Source organism: Carcharhinus amblyrhynchos, chromosome 21 (assembly GCF_965287045.1).
Source record: "Carcharhinus amblyrhynchos chromosome 21, sCarAmb.v2.hapA, whole genome shotgun sequence".
Taxonomy (NCBI): Eukaryota; Metazoa; Chordata; class Chondrichthyes; order Carcharhiniformes; family Carcharhinidae; genus Carcharhinus; species Carcharhinus amblyrhynchos.
Window position 1 is genome coordinate 38,138,103 of NC_137344.1, and position 26,720 is coordinate 38,164,822.

Sequence of the window (26,720 nt, forward strand, 5' to 3'; positions counted from 1 at the left end):
ATGCTACATGTTAATGTCGTCTCTTTTAATCCGCAGGTGTGTCGGTCCACCTTGTTGTCTAACGAGGGGCATGCACTCAGGGGTTGTGCGTGGGCTGCTCTTGGATGTTTCGAGAGTGGCCTAGTACTTCACATCGATGTGTGTGCTTAAAACTGGACTAGCAGATGGGCACCACAACAGCTCAGTGACTATCACTGCTAGCTGTGCAGATACATGGATTTGGGCCAGTGTCTGTGGTTGCGTGGGTTTCCTCCGGGTGCTCCGGTTTCCTCCCACACCCCAAAGATGTGCTCTTAGGCTGATTGGTGTAACGAATTGTCCCTATTCTCCCCTGAATCTGGTTACAATTGGGGTACCATACGCATACACACGGGTCAAGGTAGGTGTAGGAAAATGCTTTGTTAAGACGGCGGTGCAGGCTCATTGGGCCGAAGGGCCTGTTTCCCGTGCTGGGTTGTTCTTTGTAAATGATGTTTGGCAGTTAACTGTCAGTCACCATTAGCTGGTGTGTTCTCCATGGCAACACTGCTATCAGAGCTCACTTGTCAACCAATCAGCACTCTCTTCTCATACAGCATAAGATGTTGTTTCCCTTGACGTTGGTATTTCTGCAATTGTCCTGATGCGTGCAAGACTAAAACCTTTGGTAAAATGTATTTTTTCTGCAATACTCAAATATGTTCCTATGTAAAACATGCAATATAAATTGAACAATATTGTTGAAATACGCAGTTCATGCTTCAAATGGATGTGTTTATGATTTATTTTAGACTAAGATTATATGACACAGGAGCAGAATTAGGCCATTCAGTCCATTGAGTGTATTCCATCATTCAATCGTAGTTGATAAGTTTCTCAACTCAGAATGTTAAGGCATTCTGTTTGCAATGAACCTACTTAAGAAGTAAGAGAATTTACACCATATTTTAATAGCAGTCACCATACCAAAGGTGATTGGTTGCAGATCTCAATACAAATCCCACTGGATATGATGGGTGAATTTGAGTGACAGATATACTGGAGAGTAAGCATTAGAAATAAGGCTTTACTGTGGACAGAATTTCCAATGGAGCAAGGCATATTTTTAATGATTACGTGCAATATTTGGCTTGGTGCATTTTCTTAGTCTCGGCCTAAGTCACCCAAAGTTATTCAGCATGTGAAGCATGCATATTTTCTACTATCGTCACCTGTTGATTCACCCACTTATTTCTAGACAATACTTACAAGTAACTTTACATCATAAATGATAACCTTTTACCAGCACGGTTAATTTCATGATCTCAGAGTCTATTTGCCACATACTAGATAACTTGATAGACCACACACGATGAAACAATTCTTGGTCCTTTGTTAGTATGTTGCTTAAACAGCATTATAGTCAGAACTGGATTGGTCCCAAGAGGTCAAAGAATTAAATTCTTTGATAAAGATCAACCAGGTAGAAATGTTGAAAAAAAATTAAGTTATCCATTGGAAGAAGGCATCCTTTTTTTTAATGATCAGCGAGTTAATAAAATTCATTAAAGGTCACATTGTTACTTTATTCCATGTATTATGATCTATTACTGTGACTATTCTTAAATTGGCTATAAAGTGTTTTGAAATGTCTTCATGTCACAAACGTCACACTATAAACTCAAGTTTCTTTTTCTTTCTAACCAACTTCACTGATACCAAAGCGTACACAAGAAATGTAGTGTCATACACCTCCATTAACTCCCATGGGCCCATGTAAATGTGAATGAACATCAGGAGACATCCACTCACGGAAGTCATTAGCTGAGCAACAAGCTTCTCTGCAGTGCAGTTTTGCTTCACAGGTTAAAGAACGATGGTGGTTTATGGTTCCTTAAGTACCTTGACGTGGTCTTCTGTTTTCGTTTCTCCTTGAGGATTGGCAGCCAGACTATTCCAAATACAAGAAACATCATCCCAATGGAGAGAAACGCAGGCCCCAGTACATTGCATGTTTTCTTTATGATCTGCGCAAAATACAAGCCAGTCATTATGGACCCCAAGAAGAAAAAAGCCCCTCCGACAGACAAGACAAAAATTGGCTTGTGGTAGATTTCCCAGGCAGTCCGTGGCTCTGAGGTCCAAATGGATACACTTCTGGAACTGCTGTAGTAGGTGCTTCCTGTATGGCTGGTCAGCAGATCTTTGGACTCGGAACATAATCGCATGCCTAGATCTGTATTCTCAGTTGAACTTGACTGCATCATTGGATCTGGAGTGGACGCCAACATGAGACCTGTGTTTAAACAAACAAGCGCATTATTGAAGGTGAGCATTGACTACACTGACAGAGGCTATGGTGGAGAGAATTACAATATTCATTGTAAGAAGTCATCCATTGTCTTCAATGACCATCAAGCTAATAAAATTCATTTTGTCACATTGTGACTCTATTCCGGATCCCGCTGACACAAATTTCTATTTTGTTTGTTCACGCATGGGGGACATGGGCATTGCTGTCTGGCCAGCATTTATTGTCCTTCCCTTGTTGCCCTTGTTCAGAGGACAGTTGAGAGTCAACAACTTTGCTGTGGCTCTGGAGTCACATGTAGACCAGACCAGGTAAGGATGGCAGATTTCCTTCCCTAAAAGGGCACTACTGAACCAGATGGGGTTCTCTGACAATGGTCATCATTAGATTCTAACTTCCAGAAATTTTTTTATTGAATTCAAATTTCACCAACTGCCGTGGCGGGATTCAAACCCAGGTCTCCAGAATATTAGCTGAGTTTCTGGATTAATAGTCCAGAGATAATACCACTAGGCCATTGCCTCTCCATAATTCTGATACATTTGCCAATGTCTAAATATTTTTCAAATATTTAAAAACAGAAGCATAGATTTATGAAGTACATCGGCATCAATGCTCAAAGTATCATCAGAATAGGATGTTAACAAACTCTCCTCAGAAACAGAAACAAACTGCATACCTTCTCGTAACGTAACAAATAAGCAAATCAGTTGGCACTGACTGATAATGTTTGCTCAGCTAAATTAGTTGATACAGCTGGAAGAAAGCTCTGTTAAGCTGAGCTGGAGCAAACAGGAACTGCACCATCCAACTGCTTTGTACTGATGCACTGATGAGTATAGAAATGGCGCAAACACACTGTTTAATACCATGGGGACCAGGGTGCATTATCAATCCCTTTAATCTCATTTTGGTTCTGATGTTTTAAGCTTCCTTTGAGATTCTGTGTACTTTAATGCAGTATCCCTTTAAGGAAACGCACTTCTAATTTATCCCACAGTTTGCTGATTTAGTTTATTTGGTGAACGAAAAGAAGCATGCTGTTTACCTTTTCCTTTAATTTCTATTTTTATAATCCAACCTATAGTATTCTTGCAAAAGGTTCCACTTTAGAGGCTGAAAGTTGGATTCAATATTTGACATTCAGTCTATAATGAATGGCTTAGCACATCAGATGCAAGGATAATATTTACTCACAGGAGAGCGGAACAAACAGTTAAATTATCTCAATGTGATGTTGTGAGTGAGAGTATCATTGGTTCTACAGTGCAGGAGCAATTAATCAATGTGTGAACCCTACTTTAAGTTATTTTATTAGTCACAAGTAGACTTACATTAACACTGCAATGAAGCTACCGTGAAAATCCCCTAGTCGCCACACTCCGGTGCCTGTTCGGGTACACTGAGGGCGAATTTAGCACGACCAACGCATCGAACCAGCACATCTTTCAGACTATGGGAGGAAACCGGAGCACCCGGAGGAAACCCACACAGACACTATACAGACTCTGCACAGACAGTGACCCAAGCCGGGAATCGAACCCGGGTCCCTGCTGCTGTGAGGCAGCAGTGCTAACCGCTGTGCACCGTGAGTTGATAGATATTTCAACATTTTGTATAGGATACTATCCCCTTTGCTGGTCTTATCCATCTGCCATTCTGTTCAATAACTGCTGAATTAGTTTTTTGATCAGTTAGAGGAAATAAAGTGGCTGATGTGATTTATTGCTCTGCAGTATAAAAACCAGACAAGTTACTTTGGAAAGGTCTGAGTGGCCCAGTTGGTTATCCTAATGGTTTTTCACACCTGGGATCCAGTTTTACATGTGAAATGACAAATGTCACCACAGTCCCAGAGAACCATAGGCTGCTCTCCCCTTTGAGGAGAGAGAGCTGAGTGGTAGCAATTTAACCTGAGGGGTCACCACACCTCAGGTGAGGGACAAGGTTGAGAAGGCAGGGCCCTCACGGTATAACCTCAGCCAGTATGGGAATTGAACCCACACCTTTAGTATCACAAACCAGCTGTCCAGCCAACTGAGCTAACTGACCCCCTGATTTTAAATGTAGTGTAAAATGAAAAGATGTTTTCCTTGATGGCGATAAGGGATGTATCACTTCTTCAAAGTTGTGAGTTTATTCTGCAAAATTGCCCATAATTTTACACACGTTTGCATAAAATTGATAGCCTGGATTCAAGGTTCAAGAGACTAAATGGGTAGGAAGAGTAACTAGTAAAACTGATGTGATGGATGATCCTTTCCTGAGATGCAGAGTCAGTCTGCTCTGCTGGGACAGGGTAAAGGGAATTGACCTCCACGGGCTAAAACTTTGATTAAATTCATTAGTGGAGACAGGCATTATAGTGCGATCAGGGCTCATGTCCAGCATTGATATGCTCCAGCTCATCCTCGCACACTTACTGATGCTGCAAGCCCCAATCCCACATCTCACTGCTTTCACATACTTCTAGCTATTCAGCTATGATATACACAGCAGCAGGCTCACTGATACTCTTCCCTCTCTCCGGTAGGACAAGGTCACGTACTGTGGGCACAGTGAAGAGACAGAGGACAGACTCGAGCTCCTCAGAGCAGACAATGTTCTCAGTTAGGGCCAGAAGTGAATGAGGTACAGCCAACAACATTCAGTTTGATAGTTTGACCTTGCCTTATCCCTCTTCCTAAATCCCACTTTACCCTTATCCTTCTATCCGGCATGAGGTTAAAGCTGCTCATGGTGTGGCCATGCACCTCCTGCTTTCCTCTCCAGCCCCCTGCCCTCAACCCAACTCTCCTTTTCTGCATTTATGCCTTCAGGTACCCAAGATCCATCACCTGTTCAACCAGTGTCATCTCACCATGAAGGGTATCAGCAAGAGTATGATTATCACTTAAAGTTAATTTATTAGTCACAAGTAGGCTTACATCAACATTGCAATGAAGTTACTATGAAAATTTCCTTGTTGCTACACTCCAGCACCTATTTGGGTACACTGAAGGAAAATTTAGCGTGGCAAATGCACCTGTTTCGGACTGTGGGAGGAAACTGGAGCACCCGGAGGAAACCCACACAGACATGGGGAGAGCGTGCAGTCTCCACACACACAGTGTTCTAACCCAGGAATTGAACTGGGTCCCTGGTAATGTGAGGCAGCAGCGCCAACCGTTGTGCCACCGTGCCACCCCCACTTGACCTGACGCTCACAGCTCCAGCTCAGACTCTGGAAGTGTGCATGTTTTAGAAGGCGGTATCCGGTTGGCAGGGGTGAAACCAGCATCATGCATGTGGTTTGCCTGACAGGGGGCAGCCAATGGTCAGGCAGATTGGTCTCCCAGGATGGGGTCGAGTCAGTGATCAGGGTAGCTGATGAGGCTTAACCGGGTTTCACCTGATGCAATTTTCCAAAGCTGTCTCGACCCTTTATCTTAGCCAAAGAGTCAGATCAGGCCTGGGATGGGTACGATGCCTCGTCCTATCAGCTTGGTTCTTGTTTGTCCCTCACGTTGGGACCATCAATTGGATTCAATTTGAATTTACCTTTTTGGATGGAATAATTTTTAAAAATAAGTGGTATAGAGTTGCTGTGTCATTGGGCATGAGTGGGTTGCAACCAGGCCAACTCTCCGGCAGATCAGATCAAGTCTGCTGCAGAGGACTCAGATGAGGACTGTGATGGAGCAGTGCATGGAAGAATGCTGATGGGCATGTACACAGAGAAGGACACTGTGCTGGACACACTGACAAGCCTAGCATGAACTTGTAGTCACTGTTAAGGATTATGGAGGAGTTCAGCTCCAATTTCACACAGGACTTTTGCACACAGCTTGGGAGCCCATCCTCACCAGTGAGGAAGAACTGCTCATTGCCACGGCAGCGCTTGTAGATTCCATTCTGATGCAGTGCCTAGTCGCTGATATCTCAACTTCCATTGCAACACAAGCGGAAGCCACTCAGTGTCTGTGTGCCACACTGGAAGATCTAACAGCAGTCACGGGATCCAGGCTTGCTGATAAACAAGAACAGTTTAGTGCCTCACTGTTGCCAATATGGCTGCAAATGTCAATGCTCAAAAGGCACAAACAGTCTCTCACAGCACTCTCACAATCCGTACTCCAGCAGAACACAGTGACTCCACTGTGACAGTATTCGTGCTTCCGTTGCTGCCAGTGCCCTTGCTGTTACCTCTCGGCCAGCGAGTACAAGCTGCCCCTGCCCATGCCAAGATAGCTCAATCTGAAGCCCAGCCTTTCCGGTCTCCCCAGTGAAAGTCAGCCATATTGCACCAGCCATGCTGCAACCACTGGAGGAGCTCAGAGACAGTGGAAGGAACGTACAAGATCAGCACAAAGGGAAAGCCCAAAGGTAATTACAGTGTGGCCCCGTTATAACACGATGGTTGGGGTCCATAAAATGTTATCATGAAAAAAGCCGGGATGAATGGGATGGATAGGATAGAGGTGGAGAGGCTCTTCCCGCTCAGAAAGGACAGTAGGACTAGGGGGCACAGCCTCAAGATAAAGGGGGGGCGGTTTAGAATGGAGCTGAGGAGGAACTTCTTCACTCAAAGGGTGGTGAATCTCTGGAATTCTCTGCCCGTTGAAGTGGTGGAGGCTGCCTCGCTAAATATTTTTAAGACGCGGGTTGATAGGTTTTTGATAAGCGAGGGGATTAAGGGTTATGGGGAGAGGGCGGGAACTGAGACACGACAGATCAGCCATGATCTTATTGAATGGCGGGGCAGGCTCGAGGGGCTAGATGGCCTACTCCTGCTCCTATTTCTTAAGTTCTTATGTCACGCTAAATCGGGGTGTTATAGTTACATTACGAATGACCTCGGCGTCCGTCAGAGCTCTGTTTGTTTATACAATCACTACAGGCTTCATTAACTTTTACAAACCTTTTGATTGGCAGGTCCAGGCTACTTTAAAACAGGCAGTGGGGATATTTATTTACAAAAACACTTTCATGGTCCATTAACTATGAAGTACTTCCTCTTTTGAGCAACTGTCTAATGTAGCTTTTTTCTAAGTGAGGACCGCTTTTATCTGAACTGGGCAACGGGGGAAGCAAGTGTTTTCTGTCCACAATTTTTTTCTAAGGCAGATTATTTTCACTTTAGAAATAGGTTGCAGTAACCAAAAATTTTTCAGTTCCCCAGAAAGAGCAAAAAAAAGGTCCGTTGGTTCATCATGTTATATCCGAATTCAGCTAAATCGGGGTGCGTAAAATTGGGATTCACTGTAGTTTCATTTTGTGTGTAATATTGCAAATGATTTGGGTAAACTTGTTCTGGAAAAGTTTTTTTCTGGTGTCAAGATTTTGGCCAAGAGGATGCTTGAACAATTGAATAATTGAACAAATCAGAGAAACAGAAAGAATATTAAAAATTAAGAGCAGGGGTAGGCAATATGGACCCTTGAGCCTCCAAAGTTGGGACTTGTGGAGCAAAGGAGATGTGAGGATGAGATACTAAGGGTATCAGAGTTTGATGAGCTGCTCACAGGCTACAATCCAGAGTGAAAGCGTCCCAGATTCCTCCCCTCTCCTCCTCACCAGAGGCCACTGGTGTAGCTGTGCCCGCATGAGACCAGGCTGTAGAAGACATGGCTGTTATAGCTCTGCACTCATTCACTGGATGAAGGAGGCAGCTGAAGCCAATCCTTCCCTAACACAGGTTTATTCACAGAACACAGGCATGGCTTCCTTTTCCTATCCCAGCTCTCTGGGTGGAAACTGGTCTGTATATAAACTTGGGCATAATGCCCTAACCTTAAATCAGTAACAGCTGTTCTCACTTACAATGAGAGCAGGCACCTCATTGTGACTGGGTTGTAACATTAACAATGACCGCTGGTCTGGTTGGAGGGGATAGCACAGGTGAGTGACTGTCTCCGTGGTGAATTACAGCCACCTCAGGTGCTACCCTGCCTGAGATGGGGGTCGGCTAATTGCTCTCATACACAGTGGATGGGGAGAGCCTTCTATTGAGAACATTCCCCCTCCTCCCTCTGCTTCTTCCCACTCATGTCCGTGCTGTCCGTTCCTGTTCTGCTGCAGTCATGATGTGGAGATGCCAGTGTTGGACTAGGGTGAGCACAGTAAGAAGTCTCACAACACCAAGTTAAGGTTTATTTGGTAGCACAAGCTTTTGGCGACCCAGCAGCGCTCCAAAAGCTCATGATTCCAAATGAACCTATTGGACTTTAAGCTGGTGTTGTGAGACTTCTTACTGCTGTAGCCTCAGAGGGTCTCAAATAGGGTCCCAATTAGAAACAGCAGGTATTGTAATAAATCTTCAATGTTCTCTGACCTCCTTGTCAAAGTCTAGAACCACATCCTTCTAAATGTTTCAAAACTCCTCCAGCTCCTTGATGGGTTGAACGGCCCCCTTCTGCACTGTAGGAAATCTATGGTTCGAAGGTTAACACACTCATAAATTCACTCTACTGCAGCCAAGTCAAGGACACATCACCTGAAAGACCCATGCTGTTGTCTTTAAATAGAGTAGTGTGGTGCTCCACCTGTGGATAAAGTCACCAGAGTCCCAGACGACCATAAGCTGCTCTCTCCTTTGAGGGGAGAGAGCTGACTGGTGGGGTTTTAATCTGAGGATCATCTGAGAATAACTTCAGCCGGTACAGGAATTGAACCCGTGCTGTTGGTGTCACCCTGCATCAGGAACCAGCCATCCAGCCAACTGAACTAACCTACTGTAGATAAAGGCAAGCTCAGTTGGTACATTTGCACACTTCTGGTGCATGCTGTCACACTTACAAGCATGGTATGGAACACAGTTCATGTTGGGAGTGACGTGGCCACATTTTGAGTCTCTGGCCTGGATTTTATGACCTCACATGGGCGAGGCCAATGAAAAATTCCATTTTGTGAGCCTTGCCCGACCCAATTCCGGGGCAGGTGAGGTGGTAAAATTCCAGCCTCTGAGTCTTGGTGGTGCTGACACCAGTGATGCTATGTTGTCAAATTTTGTAGCCTATACCTTCACTGAACAACTCACCCAGGAACATTTGGATGGATAAATTAGAAGTGCTCCCTGTTTCTGAATTGTGATGTTCCCCAATCTTAATAGCAGAACAATTTAGCAGAAATCTGGTCAAGTTACATTTATTTTGAATGCAAATCTAGTAAATTGACAGATCTAATGTATAGATTGTGAGAGATAATGAAGTGATAATAACAGTGGTGTATAGAGGAGGAGGTTGGGTGGATAACCTTTCCACCAAAACTGGGGACCATAAATATATAAATCATACTGGGTATCCGAGAGGATGCCCACTCAGTGAATGGTTGAATAATGGGTCTTGCTACCACAAGGAGTAGTTGAGGTCTAAAACATTGATGGATTTACGATGAAGCTGTATAAACTGGTGAGGGAGAAAGGAATAAAAAGGTTATGTGCTTAAAATGAGTCAGATGAAGAGTATTTGAAGGAGGCTTCTGTGGACAGTTGGTCGAATGACCTCTACGTTCTATATAATTGTTTGGCAGGAGCTGAAGGAGTGCTGCATCCATTTTGTCACGTTTCTGTCACATACAGATTGTGATTAACAGGATTTATGTCCTCACATTATGCAAAGTGAAAAGGCCCATCAAACAATTAGCCATGAAGATAATTCTTCCTTAATAGCAGAAATTAGCTGACAAGAAAATATATACTAGTATACGCGTTGTCTTGACACACAGTTATAGAGCAGGCAATGACAGTGTTGTTTTATGGTAATCAAGTTTAAATTGGCACATGGTAAACTTGCATTGATTATGTCTGAATCAATAATGCTTAAATGATGCAGCCACTATGGATCCATTGTTTTAGCATCAAAGTCCATGTGACAGTAACAAAATAAGCAAATTGGTAACAGAATAAAACAGCCCCCAGTATATCACACTTTATAAACTAAGAAAAAAACAAGCACAGTGGAATGGTTTTAGAGTGAGACAGAGATGAAGATTATTAGTTTCACATAGCTGGGTTAAGGTGCGATGTAGACACCTTGACAAGAATGAGAATATTTACTATTCCTTGGATGACACAGTTATTAATGATCCAAAATAATAAATCTTACGTTATCTCAACTATAAAGAGAAGCAGGAAGTTTGTAAACCATCACATCTGATCAATTATAATCAGATTACATTGCAGAGCCTTCTGGGGGCAGAATACCAGAATTAAGTTAAACAAATTGGTTACCACTCAGTTTAACTCAAAAATCTGGCATTTTCACTGCAACCAATTCTCGCAATGCAGAATTGTGCTATTTGATGAGATAATTATACTACACAAGGTTAGTACAGAAATTTGTGAAATTTATCACGGGATGTCAAGCAACCCTGGATATAAGGGTTATTATATTTTAATAATAGTTTAAAAACCATGAACATTTTGTTTAAAACCTTGACTTGTTTCTGTACAAGGCTCACTAATTATGGATCTTTGACAGGGAAATTATTTCTCAAGATGAGGCAATCAGAGGACGACACTCTGAGAATTGTAGCTGAGGGTTTGGATACCAAAGATTTGCTTTTCTCCCACAAACACACATAATCCCGCATAATCACATGAAGGGGTAATGACTTTGAATTGTATTTAAAAAATCTAAACTGATCAAAATGTGAATGAATTCATGCAACTCAGAAAAATTCTATGATTCAGTGAAATATAAAGTAATGCGTCCAGGTGATGACGATGGGTGTTTTGTTCAATGGGTTTCAACTGGCCTGAGTTCTGTCTTATCTGAACATGACTAAAGTACCTCCCACTACTTTAAACCTCACAGCAAAGTAAACACATAGGAATTCTGTGATTCTACAGTGCAGAAGGAGACAGATGTGTTGCTCTGACGACATCTTCAAAGACTTGCTTTGATGTCAGTAAACTTGATTTATTTTTGGATGTTACATGGTTAGCTTTTCAGCTCTTTAAAGAAATTTTTCATTTCCACCATATTTGTCATTTTACTAGTGATTTAATTATTGGTATTGTTAAGAAAAAGAAACATAGGAACAAAGCTAATTGAAATTTGAAAATATTAGGTAGTGAGCTTGGGCTGCGACAAATTGGGGAAACAATCATTAGAATAATGTTTCTGGTGGCACGTTCAATGGTGGGGCTAACCGAGCACAGCATTGTTGTGAGGGCTTACAAAAAGGTATTAGCCTCTTCAATGATTCAAAACTGATGGTGCATTATGACAGGGCATCAATCCCATAAGTTGTCAACATAGCTAAATTTATATGTGTAGCGTCAGGTTAATAGGAGTTTAGAACATCAATTTGACCCATCGAGTCTGCACTGACTCTTTGAAATAGCAATTTACCTCGACCCATCCTCCTAATCTATCCCCGTAACCCCATGTATGTACTCTGCAAATCCTCCAAACCTACATATTTTGAGACACTAAGGGACAATTTAGCACGGCCAATCCACCTAATCTGCACATCTTTGGACTGTGGGGGGGGGGAACTTGAACACCTGGACAAAACCCACACAGACACATGGTGAATGTGCAAACTCCACACACTGAAACTGAAGCCGGGTCCCTGGCACTATGAGGCAGCAGTTCTAACCATTGTGCCACCACACTGTCCAGCCCTATTCCATGGAGCAAAGAGGCAAAGTGATCAATGGGCCAATAGTTTACAGAATTGATATGAAATATGACCACACAGAAATGCATTGCAGAGGAAATTTAGAATTTGATCTTACAATGAAGCATCTAATAAGAAAGTTGTGCATTGACAATATTACACCTATATTCAATCAGATCAAAACTGAACCATGCGTGCAGCTATACTGAATATTGTCTTCAAAGCAGTCTCCACTTTACTGGTGTTGGACCAAAAACTTGACTGATTATAAACAGGAGTGAAACTATTCCTGTGTGTATTTCATAACCCATTCTACTACACAAAATACAAACTGGGAATGCTAAAAATAGGAGCAGGACTAAACATTATCAGCTGTTGACCCTAGTCCGCCATTCAATATGATCATGACTGATCTTGAACTTCAACTTCATTTTTCTGCTTGTTCCCCATATCCCCGAGAGACCCAAAAAATCAGCCTATTCCAGTGTTAAATGTATTCAATAATGGTCAGGTGCATAGCAGAGCATAGATTGTTATGATGTTTGGACCGACATAAGCAAGGTGCATCATAACTGAAGCATTTTCCAAACCAAGTCCAACATTTTTATCATCAGCCTTTACTTTTATCCTCTCCAGACTGCACAACCTATCTGGGTTTGTCAGTATGTGAGTCATCACACAAATGCCAATGATTCTTGTATGCCCAAAATGCCTTTCAGATTGCCAGCTCATCTCAGGATGAGCAAAAATCTGTTCCTTGGCCACTGATTCATCTCTCTTCCTGGCCACTGTCTAAGGCTGAAACATAATGTGGAGATGCTGGCATTGGATTGGGGTGGGCACAGTGAGAAGTCGCACAACATCAGGTTAAAGTCCAACAGGTTTATGTGGAATCACGAGCTTTCACAAGCTGCTCCTTTATCAGGTCAGTAAGGTGTATTCACCTAATGAAGGAGCAATGTTCCAAAAGCTCGTGATTCCAAATAAACCTGTTGGACTTTAACCTGGTGTAGTGAGACTTCTTGTGAAGGCTAAACCAGACTTTGGGAAACCTGGATGTTCTGTCGAACCCTGAGTTCAGCTTCAAGTGCCACACCTTTCCCATCACCAAGCTTGCTCGCTTCTCCCTCTGTAAATGTGACTCCTTTCCACCTCTCCCTCAAATCGTCTGCTGGATAAAACCATCATCCTATTACTTCCAGACTTGACTATTCAATGCTCTCCAGGCTGCCCTCCATCTCCTGCCCTCTAAAACCTCAGTTCTTTTAGACCTTTGTCATCCATATCCTGCCTCCTACTCATTGCCCCATTTCTCCGGTGCTCATTGATTCACTTCAGCTTTCAAAATGGCAATACCTCAAATTTAGAAATTTGTGTTATCACCCACAAACCTGCTCTCCCCCATCGCTGGAGTGTCCTCTAGCTACAACCCTCTGAGAACACTAGGATCATAGAATCCCTACAGTGCAGAAAGAGGCCATTTGGCCCATCGGGTCTGCACTGAGCACAATCCCAGCTAGGCCCTATTCCCGTAACCCCACATATTTAGCCTGCTAATCCCCCAACAGATGGCCAACCAACCTAACCTGCACATCTTTGGAATGTGCAGGAAACCCATGCAGACATGGGGGAAATGGGTAAACTCCACACAGTCAATGATCTGAGGCTGGAATTGAACCCAGTCCCTGGTGCTGTGAGGCAGCAATGCTAACCACGGTGCCAGCAAGCTGCCCATTCCTACATTCCTCTAAGTCTGACCTCTTGCAAATTCCCCATTTACTTCGCTCCAGCCCTGGGTCAGACTGTCAGCTTTCTCAGCCTTAAGTGCTCAACCTTTCTGCCCCACTTTAAGACAATCCTTGAAACCTAACACCTCACCTAACACGTGGTCCAAATATCTCCTGTGGGTAATTCCATGCCAATTGTTGTCTGGTTGTTTTCATGTGTAGCAGCTGGCGGGGGGAGGGGGGTGGCATTTACCACGTTAAAGGCACTATATAAATGCAAGTTATTGTTGCTTTGGAGGGCCACTTTTTTTTCGCCAGACAATGCATATTTCCCGAGTATAAATAGGTTGGGGAATGGTAGCGGTGTAGCTACAGGGCATATTTACACTAATCCTGCTGTATTGTAACTACATTGAAAGCCCCCTCAATGTCATATCGATTTACTCTGCAAAACTGCTCCAATTGACCAATTATTTCTCCACTTTTGCAACTGGCCATTTTTGACTTCGGCATTATTTATTATTGCAGTAGTTTTGGGTGCGGTTACCAGTTTCCAGCCCACACCGCTCACTCACCCCCCCTCTTATAAAGATTTGCAGAACAGAGGCTCCTACCTCTTTTAAAAATAATTCATAGGATGTGAGCACCGCTGGCCAGACCAGCACTTGTTGCATCGCGATCTGCAGCCCCGACTGAAACTGAACCCAGTTAGTTACAGGTAAATGACACAGAGTGAGACACGAAAGAGAGAGAGAGAGCAACAGAAATCCTCTCCAATCCTCTCAATCGTTCCAACTTTCTCGAATGCCCATGTTTCTGCCTTTGTGGCACTCTCACAGTTAAACCCTCGCCCGTGCCAAAGGCAGGTAGCTCGGTCACTTTATGCTGGGCACCCAGGGGCCAGATGTCACTTCATTTTAATTCAGCAACCCCACCCAAATCGCGGGCTTTGTCATACAGACTGGGAGGCTGGGGTGGGTAAGCGCGGGGAGGGGGGAATCCTAGACTTTACCCACATCAATGTAACTTGCAGGTAGTTTCTAACTCCCATTCCACTGTGAACGTTTCAGTAAGTTACAAGCTTGTTTCAGCCTGGCGTTAACCCTGTCAGTGCCGGCCCTCATTTTCTATAGAATCGTAATTTCTACCTATAAATCATCAGGTCATTAAAAAGTGGGCGATTGTTGAGATGAAATTGAGTGGCCTCGCAACTCTCCTGTTCACAACATTCGCACTGCCTTCCCCTGAACCATCTAAACTCCCATCTCAACTCTCTGCTACACCTACCTTCCCTCCCTCAACCCTTCTCGCCCCGCATTACTTTTCCACGGTAGCCTCGCAAGAAGATACTCACTTTTATATCACCACTTTTTTTTCCCCAGCCAGCTTTCTCCTTCCAGGCGACCTAAGGGTCCGTCTCTGATTCAACGCCCGCCACACCGAAGACAAGATCAAGGTTTGTTCTGGCTCCCTACATTGGGAAGCTCATAACACACTCAGTGCCAGAGAGCCAGGGCTAGCGAGCAGCGAGGCTGGATAATGTGGCAGACAAACCCTTCCCCCGGGCGGAGAAACTCAGTTACATCATCGATGGGCCTGCCCTCAGATTGAAAACTGCAGCTTCAGGAGGCACTTCTTAAAAGTTTATTTATTAGTGTGGCAAGTAGGCTTACATTAACACTGCAATGAAGTTACTGTGAAAATCCCCTGGTCGTCACGTCTATTCGAGATACACAGAGGGAGAATTTAGCATGGCCAGTGCACCTAACCAGCATGTCTTTTGGACTGTGGGAGGAAACCAGAGCACCTGGAGGAAACCCATGCAGACATGAGGAGAATGTGCAGACTCTGCACAGACAGTGACCCAAGACTCAAGCTATTCGACCTGGGTGCCTGGTGTTGTGAGACAGCAGTGCTAACCACTGTGCCACCATGCCACCCCTTAGGGTTTTTTTTTGATTTTGGCTGCACTATTTAATTTTACAACATATTACAGACAATTACAAGGCATTTTTACCCTTTTGTGTAGTTCCCTCACTGTTTTATATCTATGGCATATGCACAAAACTAATGGGGAAATTGATGTATTTGAAAAGGATATTGTTTTGTATTTATCATTGCATTGTTGGGACAAAAACAAAAAGAGAAAATGCTGGGAAATCTCAGCAGGTCTGACAGCATCTGTGGAGAGAGAATAGAGCCAACAGCTTGAGTTTAGATGACCCTTCGTTACCACATTGTTGGGGTAATCGAGGGAGTAAGAATTTTTCCCTAACTTCTTATTTGTATTATACGCTCCCTGGGCAGATCTTTCAGTGTTGCTCCAGCAACACTTAAGAACATTCACAGTGGCACAGTGGTTGGCACTGCTGCCGCACAGTGTCAGGGACCCGGGTTCAATTCCCAGCTTTGGTTATTGTCTCTGCAGAGTCTGCATGTTCTCCCCATGTCTGCATGGGTTTCCTCTCAGTGCTCTGGTTTCCTCCCATAGTCCGAAAGACGTGCTGATTAGGTGCATTGGCCATGCTAAATTCTCCCTCAGTGTACATGAATAGGCGTCAAAATGTGGCAACTAGGGGATTTTCATAGTAACTTAATTGCAATGTTAATGTAAGCCTACTTGTGACACGAATAAATAAAATAAACCTAAAACATGAATTAGGAGGAGGAGGCCACTCGATCCTTTGAGTCTGCTCTGTCATTTAATAAGATCTGACTGCAACCTCCCGTAAACCCACAATAACCTGTCATCCTCTTCCTTATCAAGAATCTGTCTACTCCTGCTTGGAAAACATTTAAAATCTCTGGTAAGGAGACCAATATTCCAGATTTTATATTCAATTCCCCTCGCAATAAGTGATAATATTCTACTAGCTTTCCTAATTACTTGTTGTACTTGCATACTAGCCTTTTGTGATTCATGCACCAGGACATCCAGATCCCTCTACATGTGATCTCTCACTATTAAGATAATATTTTTTTTTATCCTTCCTCACAAAATGAACAATTTCACATTTTCCCACAAACTCGAAACCATCCAGGAAAAATAGTCCACTTGATCAGCACCCCTTTCACACTCACTTGCTTCACACGTACCCACAGCAGCAGCAGCAGCACTGTGCACCATTTACAAGATACACTGCAGCAACTCACTAAAACTCCTTTAACAGCATCTTCCAAACCCATGACTTCTAACATTCAGAAGGGCAAGGGCTTCAGGTGAATGGGAACAGCGCAGTCTTTAGGTTTCTTTCCAAGTCACACACAGTTCTGACTTGGAACAATATTACTTCACTGTCACAGGGTCAAAATCCTGGAACTCTCTTCCTAAAAGTACTGTGGGTGTACTTACATCCATTGAACTGCAGTGATTCAAAAGCCACCAACTTCCCAAAGGAAATTGGGGATGGGCAATAAATGCCAACCTCATCAGCAAAGTCCACATCTCATGAACAAGTAAGACATAAATTCTTCCACCTTGCTCGCAGTCAGGATTCTCCCATCCCATCTTCAGTGAACAGAGATTTAGCTGAGTGCCAAATTCTCTGACCTCGCTGTCAGCGGCGACAGGACATGAACAGTTGAAGAATTCTGGCAACAACGTATGAAAGGGCAAAGACTCTATTAAGGAAAGTAAAACCGGTGAGCTTTGTATGTTTGCAATCACGATGAATGGAATTAAATTATCAAAGGATAGATCACATCGCTCATTTGTAACTTTGCTACAGGAAATAGGAGGACTAACTGAATTAAAGAGAGTGTGCTGGAGAATTTCAGCAGGTCTGGGAGCATTTGTTGAAAGGGAAACAAAGTTAATGTTTTGAGTTGGATGTAACTGTCTTTCAGAAGTAGCTCCGAATGGTCTGCATCTTTGCCTTCTGTTTCTGGGATAACTGCAGCAAATTACAGGCACTTAAAAAAAATTAATTTGCGGAACATGGGTGTTGCTGGCTGGCATTTATTGTCTATCCCAACTTGCTCTTCAGAAGGTGGTGTTGAGCTGCCTTCTTGAATTGCTGCAGTCCCCGTGCTGTGGGTTGACCCACAATGCCTTTATGGGGTGAATTCCAGGACGTTTACGCAGCCACTCTGAAGGAACGGTGATATATTTCCAAGTCAGGGTGTTAAGTTTGGAGGGGAGCTTCCAAGTAGAAGTGTTCCCATGTATCTGCTGTCCTTTTAGGTGGAAGTGGTCACAGGTTTGGAAGGTGCTATCTAAGGATCTTTGGTGAATTGCTGCAGTGCATCTTGTAGATAGGACACACTGCTGTTACTGAGTGTCGGTAGTGAAGGGAGTGGATGTTTGTAGATGTGATGCCAAGCAAGCGGGCTGCTTTGTCCTGGATGGTGTCCAGCTTCTTGAGTGTTGTTGGATTGTGGACACTCAGCAACAACAATTGCTGTTTCTTTCAGGGGTGGAATGATGGGTTGTTCTTTTGCTCTCAGGATTTATATAACACGTGCACAGGCCCCAAGGGCAATGACTTTGGGAAGCTTCTACTCACTTTTTAAAGGGCGGGAGTAGATTTTCTGTTTATTACCTTGGCATAAAACTAGTGTTGTAGATTGCCTACCTGTTATAGAAACCATTCAGTTTTCACTGAACGGTTTGAGTTGGAAAATCCAGAATGCCTGCTTTACAGCTGGGCACATAAACCCACTGTCTGACACAACCATAATGTGACATGAAAGCAACACTAAGAGAATTGAAAGTTTATAAGGCGGCAAGTGAAAATGTCAGAGTGTGTATTCTAGAACAGGTTTGATCATTCTAGATGAGTTGAACTTTAATGTAAGACTATGCTTTGTCTTATGGATTTTGTGATTGACAGGTTGGACAAAGAGGTCAGTGAGACATTGTGGTTCTTGATTTTGGGATTTTGATTTTGAGGAAAAGAGAGACAAGTCATCAGATGGCGAGAGTGAGCAGAGCTCTGTGAGAGTACATGAACCTGTCGGTGTAGGATTTCATTCTTCCTGGAGGAAAGTGATTTGAAGTTTTTTTTAAATTCATTTGTGGGACTTGGGTGTCACTGGCTGGCCAGCATTCATTGCCTATCCCTAGTCGCTCTGAGTGGTTTGCTAGGCCATTTCAGAGGGTAGTTGAGAGTCAACCACATTGCTGTGGCTCTGGAGTCACATGTAGGCCAGAGCAGTAAGAACTGCAGATCTCCTTCCCTAAAAGGAATTTGTGAATCAGATGGGTTTTTCTGACAATCGACAATGGTTTCATGGTCATCAGTAGATTCTTAATTGCAGATTTTTTTTATTGAATTCAAATTCCACCATCTGCCGTGGAGGGATTCGAACCTGCGTCCACAGAACATTAGCTGAGTTTCTGGATTAATAGTCCAGCGATAATACCACTAGATCATTGCCTCTCCTTGTTAATGGTATCGAATGTGTCTGCCAAACCTGCATCATTCTAAGTAGCTGCTGATCTGTGCTGAAACTAAGCCTTTAAGAATGTGACAAACTTTACAAGTCATTTTTATGCTTAATAACTTTTTTATGAACGAACCCTACATTATACCAATCTCAGAATAACTGTGTTTGGATATAAATCACCACTGACTATTAGTACAAACAAGCTACAGAACTGGTTCTTCTAGAAGATAAGCTTTTTATATAGGGGCTGAGGAGACAGAGTTGTGGGGTGGGATTGACTGGGTTGCTCTATCAAAATTCAGCATAGATTCAAGGGGTAATTGGATTCCTTCTCTGCCATCAATGACTCTACTTGTTTCAAGCAGAGTAAGTAGTCTCACAATACCAGGTTAAAGTCCACCAGGTTTATCTGGTAGCACAAGCTTTTGGAGCATTGCCCTTCATCAGGTGAGGGCAGGAGGGGCAATGCTGTGAAAGCTCGTCTTACCAAATGAACATGTTGGACTTTAACCTGATGTTATGAGACTACTTACTGTGTCTACCCCAGTCCAACGCCGGCAACTCCACATCATGTTTCAAGCAGCTAAAACATTAGGATTAAGGACCTGTTTAAATTATTAGCTTATCCCACCCACATTATTCACTCACTATCTGATTTTGGTTCATAAATTAATGATAAACTCTGCTTTCAGAATGCATTTATTTTCCCATTCTCAATGCCTGCATCCTCATGGCTTAATGCATTTCTGACATGATTACATGTCACAGACATTCCTTTGGCTGTAAAGTGCTTTGGACTTCCTGCAGTTGCGAAAGCCACTATGTAGTTGCCATTCTTTTCATCGTGAAATGTTAATCAAAGTGTATTTTTGTGATGATCCCTCCCCACACCCCTCTCCTCTCTCCCACAACTCCTTTTCCATTGCAGTGATAACTGTTTTGCTGCCACTTCGTGCTCTCATCTGGACCTGGAAATCTATTGATTTTGCTTCCAATTTCCATCCCTTTCTTACCTTCACATTGTCCATCTCTGGCATCTCCCCTCCCTTCCTTGATCTCCCTGTCTCCATTTCTGGTAATAGTCTGACTACCAACATCTATTACAAACCCATCAGCTGGAATTTTACTGTCCCGCTGCCACAGGAATTGGAGCGAGTGAGGACCACAGTGTGGGAAACTCTGTTGACCTCAGATGGGATTTTACTGTTTTCAGGATGAGTGAGGCCATAAAATCCCATCCACCAACTCCCACAGATACCTTGACTACAATTCCTCACACCTCGCTCCCTGTGAAGAGTCCATCCCATTCTCCCAGTTTCTCCTCCTCTGTTGCATCTGCACTATTGAAGCCGCCTTCGAAAATAGTGCTTCAGACATGTCTGCCTTTTTCCTCATGAGGTACTACATTGCAGTTTTAATGTAGGACTACTTGTGACACTAATAAGTAAATTGAAACTTTAACTATCTGTGTTATTTGTGTGGTGCTGCTATGATTTTGTTTACTTTAGGGTCAATGCCAAAGCTTAATTAAACTTGGACTTTTCAAATACATTGTGCACATTTATTGCTTATTTACATGAAGGATGTCAATGCTCTGGAATAAGATGTCTCCATATTCTGACATAAGGTATTAAGTGCTCCCTGTATATATCTCATCAATCTGGGCTATTGAAATCCAGGGTCCTCGATATGAAATAAAGCAGAAATTTGCATTTAGATGGCACCATTCGCCACCGTAGGAAATCCCAAAGAAGTACTTTGAAATATAGTTATAATCGTGGAAATTCAGCAGCTAATTGAGCCATACAGTGCAACAAAGGCCCTTCAGCCCATTGAGTCTGCTCTGACAATATCTTCTGCATTTTCCTGCACTTGTCCCATATCCTTCAATATTATGATATGCTAGGGTGGTGCGGTAGTGAAGTGGTTAGCACTGCTGCTTCACAGCTCCAGGGACCTGGGTTTGATTTCTGGCTTGGGTCACTGTCTATGTGGAGTTTGCACATTCTCCTCTTGTCTGTGTGGGTTTCCTCCAGATGCTCCAGTTTCCTCCCACAGTCCAAAGATGTGCGGGTTAGTTTGATTGGCCATGCTAAAATTGCCCCTTAGTATTCTGAGATGTGTAGGTTAGAGGGATTAGTGGGTAAATATGGAGGGTTATTGGGGTAGGGAATGGGTGGGATTGTGGTCAGTGCAGATTTGATGGAAAAAAAATGGCCTCTTTCTTCACTGTAGGGTTTCTATGATTCTGTGAATTGTTCATCCAAATATTTTTTAAAGGTTGTAAGGTGACTTCCCAGGGAGTGCATTCCAGATTCCCACAATCCTCAGTGAAAAGGATTTTCTCAAATCCCCTCTGAATCTCCAGCTAAATTGTGTACAGCAGGATCATCACAAATAGCAATACGATAACGACCAGATAACCTTACTTAATGAAATTGGTTGAGGAATAAGTATAGGCCAAAGAACCAGGAAGATGTTCCACTTTCATAATTATATAGAAGTACAAATCAGTCAGAAGGGATTGGGTAAACACATTGTGGGTTCATTTATTTAACCTAGGCAGATGAGAACAGATATCCTTGGATAGAAATCTTTGAATCATACAATCACAGTACCCCTACAGTGCAGAAGGAGGCAATTCAGCTCATCAAGTCTGCACCGATTCTCTGCCAGAGTATCTTACCCAAGCCCTTTCCCCCACCCTATCCCCCTAACCCCATACATTTACACTAAGGGGAAATTTAACATGGCCAATCCACCTAACCTGCACATCTTTGGACTGTGGGGGGAAACCAGAGCATATGGAGGAAACCCACGCAAACACAGGGAGGACATGGAAGCCCCCACAGATAGTCATCCAAAGCCAGAATTGAACCTGGATCCCTGTGAGGCCTCAGTGCTAACCACTGTGCCACTTGCCCCGATCTTGAATACATCAGCAACAGAGCTGTGTGTGCTGTGTGCTGCTCATAGGCCAAAGTGAAACTGAGACTGGATCACTCCCCTTCTAGTGATGTCATGCTGCAATCTGTTCAAGGTATATTACAACAGAGAACTCCCCTTTTCTTTTAATGCCAAGGGATCTTTGCGAGGACACACAGGGACTCAGGTTAACATGTTGTCTAAAAGACAGCATCTGCCACACCGCATTGCTCCAACAGTATGGCTATAACCTAGCTTGCTACACTCAATCTTCAGCATGAGATTTGAACCCACAATCATCTGACTAAGATATAAGAGTTGTACCACTGAACTAGATGGGCGGGATTTTATGACCTTGCTCGAGTGAGACCTGAAATTCCTGCCAAACGTCAATGGACAAATGGCAGAGGTGATTATTTACCAAAATTCACTGGATTCCAGGGAAGTGCTGGAAGATTGGAAAACGGCTAATGTTACGCCGCTGTTTAAAAAAGGTAGCAGACAAAAGGCAGGGAATTATAGGCCGGTTTGTTTAATGTCAGTAGTTGGAAAAATGCTTGAATCTGTCATCAAAGTAGAAATAGCGAGGCACCTAGAAAGGAATGGTTTGATAGAGCAGACGCAGCAAGGATTCGTTAAGGGGAAGTCATGTTTGACGAATTTATTGGATTTCTATGAAGATGTGACTAGTGCGGTAGACAGAGGGGAACCGGTGGATGTGGTGTTTCTAGATTTTCAAAAGGCCTTTGATAAGGTGCCTCACAAAAGGTTGCTACAGAAGGTTAGGGTGCATGGAGTTGGGGGTAAGGTGTTAGCGTGGATAGAGGATTGGTTGTCTAGTAGAAGGCAGGTATCATTAGGTGCTATTCTGATTGGCGGTTGGTGACTAGTGGAGTGCCGCAGGGATCGGTGCAGGGGCCTCAGCTATTTACCACTTATATAGATGATCTGGAGGAGGGGGCTGAGTGTAGGGTGACAAAATTTGCTGATGACACGAAGATGAGTGGAAAAGCAAATTGCGCAGAGGGTGTGGAAAGTTTGCAGAGAGATCTGGATAGGCTGAGCGAGTGGGCGAGGACCTGGCAGATGGAATATAATGTTAGCAAGTGTGAGGTTATCCACTTTGGCAGAAATAATAGTAGGAGGGATTACTATTTAAAGGGCGAAAAGCTGCAGCATGCTACGGTGCAGAGGGACCTGGGGGTCCTTGTGCATGAATCGCAAAAACCTAGTCTGCAGGTGCAGCAGGTGATCAAGAAGGCGAATGGTATGCTGGCCTTTATAGCGAGGAGGATAGAATATAAAAGCAGGGAGGTCTTGCTACAACTGTACAAGGTACTGGTGAGGCCGCAGCTGGAGTACTGTGTGCAGTTTTGGTCGCCGCACTTGCGCAAAGATATTTTGGCCTTGGAGGGAGTGCAGAGGAGGTTCACTAGGCTGATACTGGAGATGAGGGGGTTGGACTATGAAGAGAGACTAAACAGACTGGGTCTGTACTTGTTGGAGTTTAGAAGGATGAGGGGGGATCTTATAGAGACGTATAAGATAATGAAAGGGATGGATAGGGTACAGGTAGAGAGATTCTTCCTGCTTAGAAAGGATAGCAAGACTAGAGGGCACAGCCTCAAGATAAGGGGGGGACAGTTTAGATCGGAGTTGAGGAGGAACTTCTTCACTCAAAGGGTGGTGAATCTCTGGAATTCTCTGTCCGTTGAAGTGGTGGAGGCTACCTCGCTAAATATATTTAAGTCATGGGTAGATAGGTTTTTGACAGACAAGGGAATTAAGGGTTATGGGGAGAAAGCGGGAAAGTGGAACTGATCCACTTCAGATCAGCCATGATCTTATTGAATGGTGGGGCAGGCTCGAGGGGCTAGATGGCCTACTCCTGCTCCTATTTCTTATGTTCTTATGACATTTCCGTTGTCTGCACTTCACCTGCTCCGATTCCTTGGCAGGCTAGGTGGTAGAATTCCAGTGTATAAATCTGACTTGTAACTTTCCCATGTCTAGCACATCCATCCACATTTGGAATATGATTTGTTTTTGTAATAATACTGGCAGAAGGCTGCAGTGCTAATGACTAAGGATAATTCAATGCACAGACGGACAGTTGAACCTTTATTAAAAGATGCAATGATGCATATATTCATGACCAGCATACTGAAATTCCAAAGGACACATTTCCGGAGAAAATATATACATTACAGTCGGATGAAATCAGCTTGCTAGATGCTCCCATCTTTATCTCTCAACTTATGGCCACAATTTTACTGTGTTTTTACTGATAACTAGTGTTGCTGCTCCCTTGGCATCCTCATTTCAGATGTCCTTAGGACCTACCAAAGTACAAATGGAAACTGAATCGCCAGCTGGGGTGAAAAAGCAAATCGAAACAACAACAACTTGTATTTATATAGTGGTTTTACATCACAAAATGTGTGCAATTCGGCCTTATGAAGTACTGTGCTAACCTGTTGTACAATCATTTCCAGTCTGCAGTCTTTAATTCTAGGATGTAACTACAGATCTTAATGAATTAATTCGTTCCATATAATGATTTCCCAATATTGATCGCTAATGTCCTGAATAGTTTAGATACTAAATTATTATATTGATAAAGTAAATTACCTATTGTATCACAAATATTTAAATCCAAGCAGCAAAACACGGAGACAAACAATGTAGCTTATTTTCAATCAGAGATCAGAATTACAACCATGCATGAACAATCTGGTACAAACTTTAAAAGGGTGTTTAAGAAGCACCCACCTAGCTCATTTATAGCTATTGTCTGTTCTTGTTACCTTTTATCTAACATTTGCTCAGGATCATGTGGCCTCGCTTGAGCGAGACCGGAAAATCCCATCCAAGGACAACAGATATTTCCATTGTCTGCCCCTTGCCCGCTTTGATTCCGTGGTGAGTGGGGCAGTAGAATTCCAGTGAGTACTGTGTGGCAGTCAGTCAGCAGTGAATTTCTGACCAGTCTCCACCATCCGTTCACAGAATAAGTCTCGCTGAGAAATCTAATGATTTGGTGATCTCTCTGGTAAGAATGGCTCCACATCTCCATGCAGTGGGTGGCACAGTGGTTAGCACTGCCGGCCCACAGCGCCAGGGACCTGGGTTCGATTCCTGGCTTGTATTACTGACTGTGTAGAGTCTGCACACTCCCCCCGTGTCTGCGTGGGTTTCCTCCAGGAGCTCCAGTTTCCTCTCTCAGTCCGAGAAACTGTGCTGGTTAGGTGCACTGGCCAGGCTAAATTCTCCCTCAGTGTATCCGAACAGACGGTGGAGTGTGGCGACTAGGGGATTTTCACAGTAATTTCATTGCAGTGTTAATGTAAGCCTGCTTGTGACTAATAAATAAAGTTTTTTCTCAGTACTACTGTGACTGTGAGCAACATTCTTTTCTGGGGAGTTCCAAGTCTGCAACACACGAGACTTCTGAGAAAACCCTGGGAAAAGTTAGAGCCCATGGAATGAAAAGGACTGTCACAACATGGTCACAAAATTGATTGAAAAGAAACAGAGAGTAATGGTTAATGCTTTGTTTTGGAATGAATGGGTTGCCTTATGAGATTAGGGAGTGGTATAAGTGAGAGAGGAATATTCAATGAATGGCGACACCCAACGGTGAAGACTGCAAACAATGGGAAATCTCATTGACAGCAACAGGTCTGGAAGTTCCTGCTGCCAATCAATGGCGGGCTGCCTTCACCACCGCAAAACTCACCGTGGGGCAATCAGGGGTGGGAGGGTGGTGGGGATTCTGTCTAATGCCTCTGCATGTTAACATGCCTTAAAATGGTACCTCGATGGTACAAGCAACTGCTGTAACATAGACAAGTGCATCATTGTCACACGGTCATATACCAATACAGAATGACAGTGTTAAAGAATATCGATTGAGAGTCATGCTCTTCCATAGCTGTAAGTAGAATGGATGTAGTGTGGAGAAATAAAGAAATCAAATTGACTTTAGAGTTTACACATAGATTATGCTCACCTATGACAGATGGTAACCCTTAAAGTCAGAAAGGAGAGAACAGTGTGGGTGGTGTCCTTTGTTGATAAACACGATTTATTCAAAAGCTTTTATATTCTCTGAAATGGGCTGATTTTCATTTACTTAACATACTTGTTTAAGTACTATGTTTTGTTTTATTAACAAAGTAAGACTTTGCACTTAAATAATTTGATTTTGAGTGCAATAGTTCCAAATGGAACTGAGGGGGCAGGACAGGAAAGTTTGCTCAGTTACCTTCAGAGTATTGCCACATTGCAGTGTTGTTATCAACCCTAACCTTGGAGACAGATCCGGTTGGTAGCAATTAGCGAACACTCACTTGCTAATTTGCCCATGTTGCCCTGGTAGCCTCTCTGACATCAACCATTTTGCTGTTGTGTTTTGCAGATGGCTTCACTCAGAGTTAGCAACCAGCAATCGGATTCAATTTTACAGAAAAGTGTTCAAGTTTAAAATTTTGATTTGTCAAATTTTACCATATGTTGGAGTTTTGGGAATGAAGCTGGTCATGTTGCTGTTTGTTCAACCTAAAATCATACTGTGTTGAGCTGATGGGGATGTGGGACTTGCGACGATATAGCTAATATACACAGCATGCAACAGAAATTAGAGCAAGTTCTTTTATAATCACTTCCTGACCAGATAGCTATTGTGCTTTGAATGAGTTGAAGCAGCCTTGGACAGAGCAGGAACATAAGAATTTAGACAAGACCAGTTGTGAGGAAGCACTTTGTTTTCAATTGATGGGATGTACTTTCCAATTAATTATTTT

General features: G+C 43.2%; 1 protein-coding gene across 1 annotated transcript; it reads right to left on the bottom strand.

The window, feature by feature from the left end:
- Window positions 1-891: 891 nt before the first annotated feature.
- pirt (phosphoinositide interacting regulator of transient receptor potential channels) lies at window positions 892-15,157 on the bottom strand. Its single transcript, XM_080209040.1, has 2 exons — window positions 14,957-15,157; window positions 892-2,254 (listed from the first exon to the last, which is right to left on the bottom strand). Exon 2 carries the CDS (start codon window positions 2,247-2,249, stop codon window positions 1,818-1,820), a length of 432 nt encoding a protein of 143 aa, XP_080065166.1. The 5' UTR covers window positions 2,250-2,254; window positions 14,957-15,157; the 3' UTR covers window positions 892-1,817.
- Window positions 15,158-26,720: the final 11,563 nt, after the last annotated feature.